The 17,347-nt window shown below is 44.0% G+C and overlaps 1 protein-coding gene across 3 annotated transcripts in view; it reads right to left on the bottom strand.

The window, feature by feature from the left end:
* The window catches only part of SH3PXD2A (SH3 and PX domains 2A), a 294,236-nt gene that overhangs the window by 165,021 nt on the left and 111,868 nt on the right, over nucleotides 1-17,347 (bottom strand). For all 3 annotated transcript variants that reach the window (XM_048505256.1, XM_048505258.1, XM_048505257.1), the window contains exon 4: nucleotides 6,892-6,968. In XM_048505256.1, the coding sequence (XP_048361213.1) occupies nucleotides 6,892-6,968 (77 nt within the window). The remainder of the gene's footprint in view (nucleotides 1-6,891; nucleotides 6,969-17,347) is intronic.

The raw sequence follows: 17,347 nt of genomic DNA, 5'->3' as shown, positions 1-17,347 counted from the left end.
TCTGCCTTTTTTCTACCTAAGGTTCTCCCTGATTTAGCATGAGTTTTTTCCCCTCAGGATTACTATAATCTTTTATTGTACTGTAGTAATTCTGAAAAAAGCTACTGTGGCTGAGCAAGTGAAATGAAGGGTGTTTAAAGGAAATAAAAGATTACTTTAAAAAATTTCAATTATTTAAGATGTTCTTTGTTAGTTGACAATCTGATTAAAAAATTGGCCACTATCAAACAATCTGTGAACATAATTTTCTGTGTTCTTTCTATTGCTGTGGCTCCTTCAGATTCTCATAAGAATAATTCTTGGGGTCAAATGGAGGAACTGCTGCATGGGCTGGGGGAACTTGAAATCAGGAAGAACAAATGAGTGAAATCATTCTTTGTTTTTCCACAACTGAAGCTCTGCTTATTGTCGAAGGCTTCCACGGCTGGATCCAACTGGTTCTGGTGGGTTTTCTGGGCTGTGTGGCCGTGGTCTGGTGGATCTTGTTCCTAACAGTGTGTAACAGACTTCCCTCTGTGATACACCTCTGAAGATGCCAGCCACAGATGCAGGTGGAACATTAGAAACAAGATCCACCAGACCACGGCCACACAGCCTGGAAAACCCACCAGAACCAGCTGAACCTCTGCTGATTTCATCCCTTCATCTCTCCTCACTACAGCCGCTCCTTGTGCCAGGAAAGATTTCTCTGGGGGTTGGCAGGGGCTGCAGGAATGGACAGAAACACGAGTAAATTGCATGTGCTTCTGGATGGTTGGATACAAGTTACTATTTGCGCGGGCTGGGACCAATTCCATGCCACCTATTCCCATGTAAAGTAGCAGTTTGCTGGCGGACAGTTTTTGGCAGGGATAAGCTCTAAATATTTATGAAAATTGCATATAATACAATGCACTCATCACCTTAAAACAAATTTGCTGCATGATTTCCTAAAATACATGACATGAAAAAGACTGAAGAACATTCACATCTTGGTCCCTTCCAGATACTACTGGTTTACTACTGGTTTATTTGGAGACTCAAGAAAGACTCAAGAATTTGTGTGAGTAGCCCTTACAAATTCTCAGGCTAAGGAGAGCAGAGCTGGGTTTGACTATGGCAATGAACCTTTGCCCTGGCCTGGATGCACCAGACTGGCATATTCTTATCAGATCTCGGAAACTAAGCAGGGTCAACCCTAGTTAGTATTTGGATGGAGCCCACCAAGAAAATGCAGGGTTGCTACACAGAGACACACAATGGCAAACCACCTCTGAATGTCTCTTACACTGAAAATCCTATAGAGTCACCATAAGTCATCTGTGACTTGACAGCACTTTTCATATTAACCTTCTGTCACTTTTGTATATTCTCTCCTTCATTACATATGTTCAGTTTTTCTGGTTAGATTGCCATTTTTCGGTTTATCGGCACAGCCCACCATTAATACAACAGTCTCTCAGACATACCCTCATCCAGTAATGGACTGTCTGCTTTCTAAACAATTGCATCTCAGATAAGGAACCAACTTATGGTTTCTGGAGGTCAGAGGCCACCCTATAACCCTTGGAGTGAATTCCTGCTTTCTGAACAAAACGTCTGTTCAGTGAACCCATGACACTATTTCTTGTGCACATGTTTTGCACAGTTCCTGCCTGTACAATTAATGTGAAGGCTATAATGTGGGTACACATGTTTACAGATAGCCAGTAGGCCTTAGTTTGCCAAACACTACATTAATTGTTCCACAGATAGCTTGATCTCATAAGATAAGATTTCAGTTCCATTTCCCCATCAGAGAGTGCAAAATCAAGGCCTCTTTATGTCTTGTGCTCTTAAAAGTCTGCTGAAAGCAGCTATAAATATGCTTTCTACTGCATTGTTTCCTAAATCTATAGGGAGGGTGGAGATTGCTGAACTAATTTTAGAATCCCTACTGCAGTTTCATTAAGTCAGCAACTGTAAATATCATTATTGCCTCTATATGGCTATGTTAATTGGGGCACTCACTGCTTAGTTCTTAATATTCTTTTAACTAACCCTTTGTTCGTTTAATCAGCATCCTGCTTAAAAAACAAGAATCAAACCTAATCATGTCAGTCACTCTGAAAGGAAAGATACAATCACAGGATTGTGTTAGGAGACTTTAACCTCACATATACCCTGAATCTATGTTTAGTGAGAAGCAAGTACCTCAGAGTCCAACACATGATATAGTGGTTAAGGTACTGAACTAGATTAACCAAAACGCAGATTCAAATCCCCAGTAGCTTGTAGGGTGACCTTGGGCCAGTCACACACTTTCAGCCCTGACTCTAGCTATCTAGTATTTGATGGGAGACCTCCAAGGAATACCAAAATCATTCCACAGAGGCAGACAATGGCAAATCACTTCTAAACCTGTCTTGCCTTGAAAATCCTACAGGGTTGCCAGAAGTCAGCTGTGTCTTGTGATGGCCAACAGTGCACAGGATTGCAGCCTAAGTAGAAGAAAAAACATGTGTAATCCAAAGGGAATTAGGCCTTTGTAAACTGTCCAGGCTAGTCTGATCTTATTAGATCTTGATGAACCCTGGTTATTATTTGGATGGAAGACCACCAATGAATACCAAGGTTACTAAGCAAGGGCAGACAATGGAAAACCACTTCAGTATCTTTGTCTTGAAACCCCTTGGGGTCTTCAGATGACAACTATAACTTGACAGACACCCCCCCCCAAACCAACTCTACCATCTCTCCCCCCCAAGTTATGGGAGGGGGGGTTATTGGGTTACTATTGGGTTAACTAGTTGGCAGGTAATTAGGTCTAGTGATAGTCCTGCAGTTGTTAGTGGTAGGTTTAGCTAGGAGTTAGGTGTTTAATTGCTTTTGTAGCTAGACTGGAGTTTTTAAACTGTCAGGCTGGGATTTTTCACCTTGGGCTTGTATGGGAGGGGACAATGAGAACATGGGAGCGGGGTTTAGGGATCAGGGGATCTCAGTCATATTGGTATGGGGTAGATATGATGGTAGGCGGGGGCCGTATGAGAGAAGGAGGGGATGAAATGATTATGCTCGCCCCCTTCTGACCTCCGACCTATCCCGAGGAATGAGGGCAGTGGGGCTCAGGTTCTCCCTGCTTCGTCCTTGGTGTTGATTAATGACAGGTCCATCAATAATAAGACCGCGACGCTCCGGGATTTTCTCAGGGCCGACCTGGTGGACCTGGCCTGTATCACCGAGACCTGGGTGCATGATGGTGAGACCGTGGCTTTAGCCGAGGTCACGCCCCCAGGTTTCACGTGTATCCACCAATCTTGAACCCAGGGCTGGGGGCGGCGGCGGTGTGGCATTGTTCATCTGGGATTCGATCCCCTTCAGGGCAATACCTGTCCCAAGGATCATTGGTATGGAGTGTGCTGGCCTGGAGTGGATGTCCTCAGAGAGGTTGGCTGTCTTTCTAGTGCACCGGGGGACAGCCTAGTGCTCGCCTAGTGCACCGGGGGACAGCCTGCCACAGCTGCTGGAGGCAGTGGCTGACTGGGCATTGCGGTTTCCCAGGCTGATTGTCTTGGGTGATTTCAACGTCCATGTCGATACCGCCTCTTGTTCAGCTGCTGTGGATCTGGTGTCATCCATGGTGACACTAGGCCTATCCTTTATAAACTCTGGCCCCACCCATGAGGCTGGTCACACACTGGATTTGGTCTTTGGGTTGGGAGTTTCTATGGTTTTATCCTCTATTGATAGAGTGCCATGGACCGACCATTACTCCCTGAGGGTCCGGATGGACCCGTCGCATCAATCCTGTCTAGGCGACAGACAGATTTTTGTCCGCCCGCAGAGACTTATGGATCCAATTGGATTCCTGAATGCTCTGCGGGATCCTGAGACCCCTGGCACCCTTGATGAGCAGGTAGAAGACTGGAATTCCAGGCTTTCTGATGCCATCGAGGTGATTGCTCCCTGGAGACCTCTGCGCCCTCGGTCGCGGCTAGCTCTTTGGTACACTGAGGAGCTTCGCTATATGAAGCGGGAGCTCAGACGTCTAGAGCGAGTGTGGAGGAAGTCTCGTGACGAGCCTGCGCAAACATCCTATAGGACGTTTATGAAGGCCTATGAGATGGCAACAAAGGGGGTGAAGAAGGAGTATTTCTCGTCCACTCTCGCGTCCGCTAGCTGTCACCCGGCCCAGTTGTTTCAAATTATTCAGTCATTTACCTCATTAACTGAGGGTTCTACAAATTCTCATTTGGCTATTGGCTGTAAGGCTTTTATGAGCTTTTTTGCGGATAAGGTCGCGTCGCTCCGCCAGGACCTTCCACCCACAGTTGCTACAATTAGTGAACTGGAGGCTCTGTGGCCGTCTTCAGGTCCTTACTTGGACCGGTTTTCCCTGCTTGCTGAGTTCGATGTCGACAGAGTCCTGGCTGCTGTTAGACCTACAACCTGTCCTCTGGATCCGTGCCCCTCCTGGCTTATTAAAGCTTGTCGGGAGGAGTTATGACCCCACATGTTGAATATCATCAATTGCTCCCTTGAGCAAGGAGTATTTCCAGGTGGGTTGAAGGAGGCGGTGGTCTGCCCGCTCTTGAAAAGACCATCTTTAGGTCCCGGTGATCTGGCCAATTACTGCCCAGTCTCGAATCTTTAGTTTCTGGGTAAGGTAATTGAGAGAGTGGTGTTGGAGCAGCTTCAAGGTTTTCTGGAGGACACGTTGGCACTCGATCCTTTACAGTCCGGCTTCCATGCTGGGCATGGGATGGAGACCATGCTTGTCGCCATCACAGATATACTCCGCATGCAGCTCGACTGTGGTGGATCAGCGCTGTTGGTATTATTAGACCTTACTGCAGCATTTGATGTGGTCGATCATGACCTTTTGGTCCACCACCTGGCCACTACTGGGGTCCGGGGCATGGTCCTTCCGTGGATTGCCTCGTTCCTCCGGGACAGGGATCAGCAGGTGTGGCGTGGGGACCAGGCCTCCCAAAGGTGCCCACTGGAGTGCGGTGTGCCTCAGGGGGCCTTGTTATCCCCACTCTTATTTAACATCTACATGCGACCCCTCGCTCAACTGGTGCGGAGATTTGGGCTGGTTTGTCATCAATATGCTGATGAAACCCAGCTCATTCTGATGATGGGGGGGGGGCGACCTCGGCCCCTGTGGCTCTACAGCATTGTTTGGAGGTGGTCGCTGGTTTGTTAAAGCAGAGCAGGTTAAAACTCAATCCATCAAAGACGGAGGTCCTTTGGCTGGGTTGCGGTGGGGGACATGGGGATTTCCAGCCGCCAGTACTGGAGGGGGTTTCTATAAACCCTACTCCCCTGGCTTGCAGCCTGGAGGTCCACCTGGACTCTTCTCTTTCTATGGAGAGCCAGGTGGCCCATGTTACCCAGGTTGCCTTTTTCCAACTCTGCCAGGCTCGACGGCTGGCCCCCTATCTCTCCCAAGTCGACCTGGCCACAGTAATCCATGCATCGGTCACCTCCAGGCTGGACTATTGTAACTCGCTCCACGTGGGCCTTCCCTTGAGACTGATCCGGAAACTGAAACTGGTCCATAATGCGGCGGCGCAACTTCTGGTGGGCAGCTCTTTCAGAGCCCATATCACCCTGGTGTTGCTCCGCCAACACTGGCTTCCAGTGGCATTTCGGATTGTTAACAAGGTGTTGGTGTTAACCTTTAAGGCCCTTCGCGGCTTGGGACCCTCATACCTTCGTGACCATCTCACCCCAAATGTCCCAGGTAGGCCTCTGCGTTCTGCTGAGGCCAACTTGCTGATGATCCCTGGCCCCTCTGTGATGCGGCTGGCCTCTACCCGGGCCAGGACTTTTATGGCCCTGGCCCCTGCCTGGTGGAACACACTTCCATCAGCGGTGCGGGCCCTGCGGGATCTTAGTGATTTCAGCAGGGCCTGTAAGACCGAATTGTTCCACTGGGCTTTTGGGGAGGCCAGCCGCAGATTGGATGTCCCTGTGTTGCGTGCTGTACCATATTGGCACTACCGGTGTGACATCTTTCAGTATTGCCTGTCCCCTACCAGGCCTTGGGACCGGGAACCATCATTAGTATTATTCATATTGTCTTCACTGGGTTTTAGAATGCTGCTTATTCTGAGTTATGTATTTTAACTATTTATCACTTATTTATTGTGCACATTGTTTTAGTTGTGGTTTTGCTGTACACCGCCCAGAGCCCTTCGGGGATGGGTGGTTTATGAAAAGATGATGATGATGATGATGATGATGATGATGATGATGATGATGATGATGATGATGATGATGATGATGATGATGATGATGATGTTGTTGTTGTTGTTACTGGTACAAAATGGTATTACAGAACCGAGATGTCACAAGGATGAAACTTTTTTTATCTCATTTAAATTATTATCTGACAAAGTTAGCCTTGACTCCCAAAAGTTATATTCCAACAATTTTGTTGGTCTGTAAGGAGTCACTGGATTACAGTCATTTCTACCAGACCTCTGAAATCCAAGCGCTTTATTCTGAAGATTAAGCGTGCTGATCTTGCCTTACATTTCATGGGTCACTGTAAGAAGAGATCTTACATCAGAGTCCATCCAGATATGTCTTTTTTTGTGACAGAGTCTGCAAATTGTAACCTTAAAAAGTTATGCTCCCTAGCCTCGTACCCAGTGGTGGGATCCAAAAATTTTAATAACAGGTTCCGTTGGTGGTGGGATTCAAACAGTGGCGCTGCCGCACACACGCACCTCCAGTCCCTATTCGGCAGGGAGGTTGCTTTAATAACTCTTCTCGGCACTCAGAAAAAAATAGTAACCACTTCTAGAGAAGTGGTGAGAACTGGTTGGATCCCACCTCTGATTGTACCCCTGTAATTATGCTTAGCCAACTATCACTCACTGAATTTTACTGTCATCCTTCTAAGAAGAAAATCATTCTTACCCTGCAGTATTCATCAATAGGTTTTAGTCTTTTCACAGCTACATCTCGAATATGACTTCTCCTGAACAGGATTTTACCTGGGGGGTAAAAAGAGAAAAGATGCAGAGATTGAGTATGCATCGTGACAGAAAGTACTTAAGTCCTAGATCATGCTAATACAGACAGAACACCACTGGCTGTTAAGGTCATCCAATCAATTAAGCGGCCTCCACGCTGGTCATCAGCATGACTCCCTGCTGACTTTGCTGCAGTTCCCTCTTTCCTCTGGGAAGCCTAGAAGATCCACTTATCTGGAGATATCCCAAAGATCCAGCCCACTGAAAGACAGAGCAGTTTATATTGCCTTGCAATTATATTGTCTCATTTCTCAGTGTCACAGGCTTATGACAAAATACATCTAATTCAGGGTTTGTGCAGGGTTTTTTTCCCCACACACTATGAAAATCCTTGAAGCTAGGACTGAAATTAGATTGTAAATACTGTATAAGTTGAGGACATTAGTGTGATCATATGAGCGTAAAACACGGGATCTTTAACAGCAGGGTCCAGGTGAATTATACCTTATACTACAGAATTATTACTGTTAAATGAAATGGAGGGTGGGACATACAGAACCAGACCCAACCTCCTCCTCCTTTGTTCCCACAGTGTTGGGCTTACAGTCCAAAAATTGATGAACAATTAACAGAGAATATCCACAAACCAAGCTCTCTTCAATCTTCACTCTAGAAGATCTGACCCTCTAGATTTTCTTATGTTTAGCAGCCAACATATTCCCACAGGCAAAAGAAAAAATACTAATATTTTGCAAACAACATGATCTAAAAATGTATTTGGAAAGTAAAACTATTTAAACCATAAAAGTGTTCCATTTATTATAATGCATCATCTGAAATACCAAGAAGTTTACACACCTAAGGCTGCAATCCTAAGGACACTTTCCTGGCAGCAAGTCCCATTTAATAAAATACTTCTGAGAAGCCCTGTTTAAGATTGCTCTCTAAACATGTAGAAAATCCAAATATTGCTATAAATCATCATTTTTTAGGATTTTTTCCTGAACCATAGAAAATACAAAATAATAACGATCATCTGAACTCATCCAGACTGCTTTTCTGTTGTTCATTTGATTGCTGTACTGTTTAAAAAATATATGTTAACCACAAAAACAATACATGCATTTTGCATTAGCAAAACAATTTTTTAACTAATTAAAAACTCTTTTAAACTCTGAAGAATCTTTTACTTGCAAAATCATCCCTACTAGCTAACTCACTCATGTGTAACACAGGCCGAATCCCCACTGAAAATTAAATAACAACCTGGTTTCAAAAGAAACGGCACCTTTTCATCGAGGTTTCACCCTCCCCACCATGGCGTGTGTGTGATGGCGTGTGTGTGATGAGGACATCCATCTCAATCATGCTTTCAAACAGTGCAGCAATCCCTACTACCGCGTGACTGAATGTGCAATCTGCTCAGAAGCTCTTCTTTCCTCGTCCTGATTGGCTGTCGTGCCGTGTTGGGGTGGGAACTTTTTTTGCACGAAATAAACATGCTAACGTTGAAGCGAGTACGGTTCTTTCATGCATACGTTTAAGCGAGTAATGTTCTCTCGTGCACACATTACAACAATAGACTCAGCCGGTGCAAAACGAAACAAAAGACTGTGCGCGCATCGCGCACAGCCCCACCACACTCTGATTGACTGGAAGGCATTTGAGTCACTCTCTACGTTGGGAAATTTGAAACCACATTAGACCCCCTGAACCTCCCCACCAATCTGGATTGGAGACATGTTTTTTTTAAAGGTTCACATTCAAGCAGGTTTGGGAAAAACATGTTATTTGGGGGCGGGGGCGCCAGAACCAGGATGAATCTGTGTTCGGCAGTTCAGCTGTGGGGAGTTCGTTGTGAAACCTGGGTATTTTGGGTGAGTATCCCGGGATTAATTGGCAATGGGGATATCACCACAGAACAACCCACTTTCCAATACTCAAGCTATATGCAGTGTAATTTGCTGGATCAGAGCCAGATTTCAGTTACAAAAGTAGTGCTTTTGGTGCTGGCAGGACCCACCAATAGTTTGTAGTTCAGGGATGCATTTCAGGACCTTCAATCGTTTGGGGCAAATGCAAACAGATATCTGAATTATGGCCTCTCTGGGCTACAGTTCCTCTAGTATATGATAGGTAAAGTTGGATTTAGGATATTTATCAGCTAAGCTGTGCAACAAACAAACTTGTTTTCTCAACATTCATAAGCAGATGTTCGGATTGTATCCAACAACTTAAACAGCAGCCAAACACCAAATTTTCAGCTACCTGTTCATTAGAAGCTGAATTACAGCTGAACAGGGGATCAGCTGAGAGTTCAGTTCTTATCCACCCTCAATATAGCGGCACAGTGGATTTGTAAAAGGGAGCTCTTCCCTCCCCTCCAAGGTGTAAGGGAACAGATTAATGCTCCTTTGCCACTGGAACAGCTTGTTTCTTTTCCTCTTCCAAGCTAGGCAGGAATAAGAAGCAATTCTTTTGATTGTCGAAGGCTTTCACGGCCCGGAATCACTGGGGTGCTGTGAGGATCTGAAGATGCCAGCCACAGATGCAGACGAAACGTCAGGAATGCTGCTAGAACACGGCCATACAGCCCAGAAACCACACAGCACCCCAATTCTTTTGATGTCTGCCTTGCATAAAGGAGAGAAAAAAACCTTGTTTTTCTTCCCTCCTCTCCAAAGTGGGCATGATTCAGTGGTTTCAATCTTTGGTTGGGTAATGAGAGAGGAGAAAAAGCACACACACACACACACACACACACACACACACACACACACACACACACACACACACACACACACACACACACACACACACACACCCAAGTTATTCAGTGCATTTAAAAATGTTTACTTGAAACACTGCTCAGGAGAATGGCTTTATGATTACCATGAAGGTCAGCTACTAAGATGCACTTTCCACATCTGGCTGTCATCGTTACAATCAACTCTCTGCAAAGCAAGCTTATTCTAGAAAGGGCTGGTTGCTTTTCAGCTTGATTCAGTTCAGAACTTTCCACATCTGGCTGAATGGTGGTTGAGTATGGATCCCCAGTGGGCTCACCACTTGGAGTATAAAGCCATAAAGTCCACCTTCAACGCAGCCATTTTCTCCAGAGGAACTAAAGTCTGTTCCTTCGGAGATCAGTTGTAATACTGGGGATCTCTGGGATTCACCTGGAAGTTGGAAATACTATCCTCAAACAATGACACAAGTCATACGCTAGATCCCTGTATTGTTTTGCAAGTAACAGAATGATTGGAATTTGTGAGACTTACCTTTAACTGATGATGCAGAGAAAGCAACATATACACCCTTTCATTTATTTATTTCACTATTCAAGAGGGATAAAATAACTCTTTCCCAGCATTTCCACTAAATGATCTGGGAAAGCTCTGCAGAGCTCAGGAAGTGCAGTAAATGTGTTGTAAAGTGTAAATGGAGACTCTGAACAGTTCCCATTCTCTGATTTCCCTGATTCCAATCCAAGCCACAAACTGAAAGTCAGACTGGTTGCGACCATATTTTAGAAATTATAAGGCAGCCAAAGACACGGAACATATGAAAGGTCTCCTGAAGTTGTAATTCAGCACTGCTAAATAGACAGTACCCAGGGAGGGTACACTGCTGCCAACAGTACCAATATAACTGCAAGAGTGCATTATTAAAAACAAGGAACATATAATAGGGAAAATCATGTGGAACCATGAGTAAAAGAAAAAGGTGGTAGAGTGGGAATTGTATTGGTTTTAGGAGATGTATTATTTTAATTAGTTTGTTAAATGGGTTTGAAACATTATCAGCATGATCATCCTGTTCTGAAACAATCCTGGAAACAGATCCCAGGCTCTGTAGTCACAGAAAGAACTGGCTGCATTTGTGAAACAGCTATGGAGTTATTCCAGTCTGGTCACATGGTTCTACTTCCCTCAGAAACCTCTTATTCCATTGACTTAATTCAACCCCTCTACATCTACTGGCATTAATTTGTAACTGTACTGAGTCACAGACCTAGCTAAAATGAATCTGATATTGTACTCTGATGTTTATTTGTAGTTGTTTTCAAACTGACACTGTATCTAGCACCAAAGGGGAGTCAGGAAACCTGTAGAACAGAAAAGAGAATCCAGTGACTGCCCATAAAGCTTATAGCATATACTGAATGAATAAGAAAAGACTCAATGGAGAGGTTAAGGACTGACAAGTCAGTAGTGAGATCTACTAAAGTAAGCTATGATGTTTTAGCTTCTGCCAAATGTTTGAAGAAAAGGATGTAATACACACTGCAGTGGCTACAAGAAAGTCATCTTAGGTGGCCTGATTTTGTCAGACATACGATGTAGTTACACCCATAGTAACCCATCTAGTGCAATAGCTCACCACCACCCAATAACTGTGGGCCAGTTTTTTCAGCCTCTAAGGAGAGCCACTCTGCACAATTGCCTCTTGACAACTTCTGTCAGGCAAAGCCATCTAACTGAGCTACTGTAATGTTTACACAAGACATTAAAGGAGGAGAAGGAAGTGGATGGATGATCAAAGAATAGAAACTAACAGATACAAGAGCAACATGCAGAAAGACATTGAGGAGGAGACATCTGAATGAAATGCAGTAATCAGTCATGGAGAGCAAGAGTGCAGAACTAGAAAAATCCAGGGCCAAGGACTGAGCCAAGCCACAGCGGATGTGGGAGGATTAGGAGAGGTGAAAAACAGTTGCCAAAACTTTGCCTGCGCAATCATTCTGCAAAGTCTCCCCAATTTTGCAGTTTGTTCAAATCTACCTAATTCAATGATATATTCAAATTCCACAATATACATAGGCAAATGCACTGACCTCTTGCAAAAAAAAAATCAGTTCAATCACAGAGAAATTCAAGCAATAATTGAAAGATTTCTTCAAAAGTTGGGAGACTGAATATCGCCATATTTCCCAGACAATTCTGGGGACTGAGGACAGAGTTCATATGGCTCACTTAAAATTGTCTTGCTGGTTGAATGCTTCCTACACCAGTGATCTAGGTATAAATTTTTAATGGGGTGGGTTTGGGGGCGGTGCCATGCCCCAACCCGCCCCTGGGGGGCATGGCCATGGCTCCCCTAGTTCCGCCCCCGGCCTCAGTGCTTATAAAAGCAGCTATCTGAGGCTGGGGATGGCAGACTCCCCTGCCTGCCCCCCCACCAGCTGGGCTCCCAGCTGGCAGTCCCTTCTGCCCTCCCCTCCAGGCAGAGGCGTAGCTAGGAAAAATGGAGCCCAGTGCAAAATCTGAGTTTTGCAGGGGGCCCCATGGGCGGTCGCTGTGATGCTGGAATCCACCCCCAAACAGAATTTCAATGGTATTTAAACTAGGGAGCCCAGATTCTCCTTTTAAATCCACCTTAAAGGGAGAATCTGGGGTCCCCAGTTAAAACAACATTGAAAGTGATGCTGTTTTGGGGTGGATTATCCCCCACCTTGAAACAGCATCACTTTCAATGTTTAAACTGGGGGCCTCAGATTCTCCCTTTAAATCCATGCTGAAGGGGGTGGATTTAAAAGGAGAATCTGGGGAAATTTGGGAGGTCAGAGGTGCAATTGTTAAGCTGTCAGGGGTGCAATTGTTACGCTAGCAGCACCAAACTTTCAGGGTGTCTTTAGGAGACCCTCCTGATGATATTACCAGGTTTGGTGAAATTTGGTTCAGGGAGTCCAAAATTATGGACCCTCAAATGTGTAGCCCCCATCTTCTATTAGCTCCTACTAGAAACAATGGGGGATGGGGCACCTCCTTTGGGAGTCCATAACTTTGGACCCCCTGAACCAAACCTCACCAGACCTGGCTGTTATCATCAGGAGAGTCTCCCAAAAAATCCCTGAAATTTTGGTGCTGCTAGCCTAAAAGCTGCGCCCCCTGCAGGCCAAAAAACCACCAAAACACTAAAAAAAATACAAAAAACCCACAAATGGGGGGTGGAGTTTCAGAAATGTAATGGGGGGGGTGGACCTGGGAACCCCCCCTTACCATTGCCTTGCCTCATACCTTCTCCTAATAATACAGTTTCAGATTCAGCTGGAGTTTCTCTTTCCCTTTAGTAAAGATGTTTCTCCTGTTACCTGTTATTCACTGTTTTTAGGCACTGAAAAAGCAGATCTACAATTGCTTTGAGGAATTAACTTTCTTCTCGCTTCACACCATTAAATTTCTTCCTACCCTCTGCAGGGAAACACTCGGGCCTCTGCCACATACAACAAAATTCATAAATTACCATTAGGTGGCTTGAAGATACTCGACCATCCACAAAAGGTGGCGGGGGGGAAGGGAGATTCAGAGAGGGTATAATGTTTTGCAGCCAAGATGGTGATTTCATGCTTCTCATGAAAGCCTGATTAATGATCAATGGGCTGTACAAATATACATTCTAAATTTGCCCTCCATAGATTGCCTTCTAACAGTTTTTCCAGGTGAAATCATAGAGTTCATTGAATTACCTCTTTGATATGTTTCTGAGGCCAAGTAACAAAGATTTGGTGCAAATTACAAGAACCTTGGGATTCAAAATGTAATGTAAAATCAACATGTAACAATATCCCTATATCTACTGAGAGTTGACCCTGTGCAGACAGACAAAACTATGATTTTGTGTTCTAAAAAATCAAATAACTCCCCCCCACACACACAACTGCAGAAACCCATTATTTAAAAAACCCTGATTTGAATAACCCCAAAAAGTCAATAGTAGCAATGTCTTGAACATGCACAGATGTCACCTGAAAAATTTACAGAATTTGGGCTGTATTTTGGACAGTGGTCATAAAACTCAAAATGGTGTCTGATACTGCAACAACAGCAGACAGGAGGTGAGGAGAGAAGCTAGAAATGGAAGTAGAAGCTAGAACTGGGTCAGATAGGAGGGGAAGAGATGAGAAGATGGAAGCAGCAGGGAGCTGCCAGGGCAGGGCAAGGCAGGGGAAGGAGCATCTGAGTATGCCCCCAAAGAAAAGGAAAGACAGATTCAGTGGCAGCAAGAACAGGGGACAAGGGAAGATGAGAATGTTTCCTCCACTGTGAGTCCTCATTCACAGGATCTCCTCATATACTGGTTTAACATACAAGGGTCAAGGATGCTAGATGAAAATCATAAAGTTGCTATCACATATCATGACTGTTAACTCTACATTATCAGCACAAATAATCACAACACTTTAAACAATGCCACTGCACCTGCTTTTCTGCCCACACACTCCACTATATCTTCACCAATTAACTGCTGATTCTAATGTTCTCAAAGACAGAAACTGGCAAAAGTATAACAAAACAACATATTGCATTTTGAAAAAGTTACTGTCTAGACTATTCTCCTCAAACCAACAAAAGCAATTACAAAAAAACCTTCCCTGCAAATAACCACTGAAAATTAGTAAGTAAAGTTTGCCTTCACAGACACTTCAATTTATTGCAAAATAGCTGCCAATATGAACCTAACTGCCCATGTCAGAATAAACATAGTACATGGAACTGTCACCTTTCAACAGCCTTCCCTCAATGAAAACAGAACCTTTAACAAGCTCACATAGAGATTTATGTTCAGGCCAATTACTTCCTCCTTCTTGAAACAAAAAGTGTTCTAAGCACAAGTGACAACAGGATCAACTCCTGCTTAAATCTTTGTTCTGTTGTTATCTGCTTGGGGTTTTAACTTTTTTTTTTGGTCTTTTTGCTTTTCAAAAAAGAAGACCACTAGACACACATACGTAACTTTTTATATGAAAATAACTGAATACCACCAAGTCTTATGAGAAGAAATATGAACTGACATAGGTTTATTTGGACCAGAGCAACTGCATCTGAATCTACTGAGTCCAAGGCAGCCAAACTGGACAGGCTGCTAAAAAAAACATCAGTGCAGACAAACCGGGCCTTCTTTCCAAGCACAACCAACTAGAAACACTAATTCCCCAAAGACTGCCTGCCTTTGTTTCCTTGTGCTGCTGTGCCATGAAAAGCTGACCATCATTTATAGAATTCTGACACCAAGAACCTCACATAACCTTTGATGAGTGGTCAGGACTGTAGACTTGTGGTCTCCAGTTCCAAACTGATGATGGATAGATGCCATAATCTTCCGAGGCAAATAAATAAAGCACATTAAGAGCTGAGCACTCCTCTCTATATCTGAAACATACTTTGCACAGACATGAGGGGCAGGATTCATAAGTGACTCTTATGCAGAGATGGGGTATAGATTTCAAAGTAAATCAATAGTTAGGGCACATTCATAGGACTGGGAATTAGAGCTCTTATGCATGCTTTCACATCTACTCAGAGAGTGAATTCTGAACTTCTACAAATTCAAATCACATTATATCATCTTCTCCTCTGCTGTATCCTCACAACAATCCTATTAGGTTGAAAGTGTGTGACTGGTCTAAGATGCAGCAAGCTGGGTGCAGCAAGCTGCCATGGCAGAGTAGGGATTTAAATCTGAGATGCCCAGATCCTCATTCAACATTCTAACCACTACACTACACTTGGTCTCAATTCAGTACTGGCTCAAACCTGGTTTCTTGTACCACTGAGCATCTCCAAAATGGGGAGGGGATAAGGAAAAGTAAAGGCAGTGATCTACCAAAGACAGGTAAATTGGGCCTTTAAATAGGGGCAGTTGGAACATATGGGACACATCTCTTCCCACTGATCCACCTCTGGACCTGCTTGATGAATCAAGTTATGAGCTGGTACCCTAGTAATACCATGTTTATATGGTTTGGAGCCAAAATTATAAGAAGGTGCTTGTTGTGACTGTTTTTCCTTGGGCAGGTATTAAAAAAGGAACTACATGCTTCAAAATGCAGAAAACAAAGGCCGTTTCCGCACGGCCAAAAGCAGCGGCAGCGATGGCGTGCATAGGTGCGGCATCCCAAAAAAAAGCGTTCACACGAACGAAGACTCTTGACGTCCGCAGCCCGCAGAAATGTATTGATTGCCGCGGAAAGCGCTTCTTGAGCGGCGTCTCGCTGATGTTAGCCTGCGCGCGCCAGAAGCCGTGCAGGCTAATGCATTTTGGCGAGCAGCTCCGTGGCTGTTACGCTTTTGATCTTGGCGTCGACCGTCACATGGGGGAAAAAGAGTGGTTTCAGCGTTTCTGAATACACCCGTCTTCAGCGCCCGGTTTGGCGTTTTTGGCGGCGAAGCGGCGACTGCGCTTTATCGCGCTGGCGTGGCATTTCGGCTCTGGCCTTCTTTTTTCCGTTCGCGGCGGCGTCATATTTGCCGATGGCGGAAACGGCCATAGTCTTTTGAAGAAAATACCTGTTCTTGGCAGCAATACTGCATTGTTCATATAAATCAATACCTTTGAGTTAATGAGACTATCAAAAATATCATTGCAGCAATGATCAAAAGAAACCCATCTTATCCCTTAACTGGAACAAAAACCAGCTTATCTTCTATGTCAATCATGCAACAAGAAATAAAACAAGGAAAGGCTGTTAACATAATTATCTTCTTATTGCTATTTTGGGAGGTGCAGATGGGGTTGGTAATAGGATCTGTTATTCCATAGTTTATGAGTACATGTGTCTTGAATGATTTACCACTTGGGATATTAATCACATCCTGTCAATTCTGAAGAAAATTCCCTTTTGGTTTTACTTAAATTTGGTATGGCAAAATGGACATATTGACTTCTTGTTATCTTTTTTGAAAATGAAATTCCAACAATCCATGCCTGTAAGTACTTTCAATTGATCACTTCCCTTCATTTTGGTATGCTCTTTAATTAAAATACTTAATCTAGTTCCAGATGTCAACTTTTCCAGCAAATTCAGACCTACAACAGATGATGTCTCTTTGAATGGATACCAGTTATCACCTCTGGTTTTGCACAGAACTGCTGTAGTCTCTCCCCATTCTGATCCTGTGTTAATAGCATTTTAAGTACAGCAAACAGAACAAGGATTAGAAGAGCTGCTATCTGGGGTGCTAGTTTCAGTTCGTGCAGAAAATGTTATAGACCCAGGTATACTTCCTAATTTTAGGAAATTTCTCATTAAAACATGGGAGTAGCTCCAACCTCTACCCTGCTCACCAGGTTCAGCAGCAGAAAATGATTGTCCAAGAATGGTATGGAGATCACAACAAAACAACTCAGTGGGGTCTGTCTGAAACCCATTACCACCAAAATTAGAGTAAAGTATGCTCTCTAAGCAGCATGCATACTAAATACTAAAAACACAGCTACTAGTCAAACAAAGATACCTGACTAAGGGGCATTACCAAGTTTCTACTAATGACTGGGGAAATCATGGTTTCCACCATCATGACTATAGAAAGTCCTCATAGCTAGTATCAAACAGATTTCATTATCTTTTTAGCCTTTGTAAATCTAAATGAAACCACAGTGCAATTCTAATTTCT

Source organism: Sphaerodactylus townsendi, linkage group LG08, assembly GCF_021028975.2.
Source record: "Sphaerodactylus townsendi isolate TG3544 linkage group LG08, MPM_Stown_v2.3, whole genome shotgun sequence".
NCBI lineage: Eukaryota > Metazoa > Chordata > Lepidosauria > Squamata > Sphaerodactylidae > Sphaerodactylus > Sphaerodactylus townsendi.
This window is presented reverse-complemented; position numbering and strand designations above follow the sequence as displayed.